Source organism: Verticillium alfalfae, genomic scaffold (genome assembly GCF_000150825.1).
Source record: "Verticillium alfalfae VaMs.102 supercont1.8 genomic scaffold, whole genome shotgun sequence".
Lineage (NCBI taxonomy): Eukaryota > Fungi > Ascomycota > Sordariomycetes > Glomerellales > Plectosphaerellaceae > Verticillium > Verticillium alfalfae.
In genome coordinates this window covers 850,274-851,922 of record NW_003315031.1, presented here as the reverse complement: position 1 = coordinate 851,922, position 1,649 = coordinate 850,274, and the positions used below count along the sequence as shown (strand labels likewise).

Genomic DNA, 1,649 nt, shown 5'->3' with positions numbered 1-1,649 from the left:
GGGGACTGTCTCTCTTCTATATTATAAACACAAACAAAACAATCACATCTGTCTTTTTCCTTTTTTTAAGGGAGAGGGGGAAATGAATGATCGCCGCGCCCTCGAAGTCTCTGTAAGACATTGAAGCCCTGGGACCTGGGGGGTGGGCTCGTGATGCGGTGACAGGCCTTGGAGCCCCATGCTATCGGCGGCATGCAATGTGCACCTGCGCAGCTGGTGGCTCCTGCTACTGTTGCTGCTTGCTGCCAGCACTTCCGGGCGACCAATGCAGGTGCATCGACTTCGCCCCGCACGTACCTTCCAGGTCTCTGCCAGGGTCCAAGAGGCGTCTGGAAGCAGCTGGGTCACCTCGAACAGGCGCCTAGATCGGGCTGTGGGGAGACTTGTCTGGTACAAGCGGGGAACCAGGCAGTCACGCTCCAAGACACTGGACACCCCTCTTCGGGTTGGCGTTATCGGGTGGTGCGCGCGCTCCTGGACGTTATCATTGCGCGATAAGCTGAACTGGATGCGTGCGATAGCAAGACGAGTCACTCTCCTGCTGTGTAGAAGGTACCCACCCCTTCCAACACCACCGCCCAACATGCTCCATCCATCCATCACTTTATGTCGGTACCATCCATTTCCAGGCCATGGCAGGGCAGGTTGGGCTGGGCGTGGACCCTTTGTGTTCCATCACTGTGTTCCTTATCTGGGTTTGCATAGACGGATCACGGCTTTGCTTCCCTCCAACGTAGCTTACTTTTTTCACCGAAACACCCTGGTGAAGCGTCATGGTAGGAGGGTTCGTCGTCCTGGGAGACCAAAACCTTAAGCAGTCTGAACGCGCTGTACCGCTGTCGCCATCAACTCGACAGCCGGCAGTATCAGTGGCCTGTCCTGGTGACGCATGACGTCTCCCTGACACCCCGACCGCCTTCCACACGAGAGCACATAAGCGAGCTACGCGACCGATGGCGCCAGATGGCGAGTGCCGTATTAGGTGCTCGGAAGGCGCCCAGTGATGCACTACTCATCCTTCTAGATTACGCCAGAACATCTGATAAATCGCTTTTGGCCTCTCTCGCCTCTCGCGCGCCACTTCGGTGCGCCAGCCGTATTTCCTCTTTGCCATTTATGGCAGGCACCTGAATCAACGAATCCCCATGAGCTGATATTGCGAGACATGGCGCAATCACTCGGTACGGTTTGGCCAACACTTTGTGCCATTGAGTCGAATTGCTCGTCAGAGCCTTCTTTTGTTTAAAGTCCCCCGAAGAGGTCGAGTCAAGTCGACGATCTCGGGGCATTCGAACTTTGATCACTTTCTGCAAGGCGTTCAGGCAACAAGGGCGCCCTGCAGCGACGCGCCTTGAATGGAACATCAGTGCCGAGAATGCCCACAGCCGTTGCCTTGTCTGCCTGCCCGAAACATGAGTCTCCAGCGCTGATCGGCTTGCCGTCGTTCCCCTGTTTCTATTTACCCTTGTCTGCATCGAGCCTTGTACGGCAGCCGGCTGTCTGCCTTGATAGCTTTCGCGCTTCACCGCTGATATTGGGAGTCCTTTTCCTTTCTGGGCGAGACGACTGACCATCGCGAAAGCTCTTCTTGTTCATTTGGCTTCGGCGTCAATGCGGTCACTCTCAAGGAACACAATTTTTTTTTTTTC

The 1,649-nt window shown here is 55.4% G+C and overlaps 1 protein-coding gene across 1 annotated transcript; it reads left to right on the top strand.

Annotated features, from left to right (window-relative positions):
- Positions 1-178: 178 nt before the first annotated feature.
- Positions 179-705, top strand: VDBG_06687 (predicted protein; the record flags this gene model as incomplete). The annotated part of the gene is made up of 2 exons (XM_003003079.1): positions 179-445; positions 550-705. The coding sequence occupies 2 exons, from the start codon at positions 179-181 to the stop codon at positions 703-705; spliced, it is 423 nt and encodes a 140-aa protein (XP_003003125.1).
- Between the last annotated feature and the right edge of the window lie 944 nt (positions 706-1,649).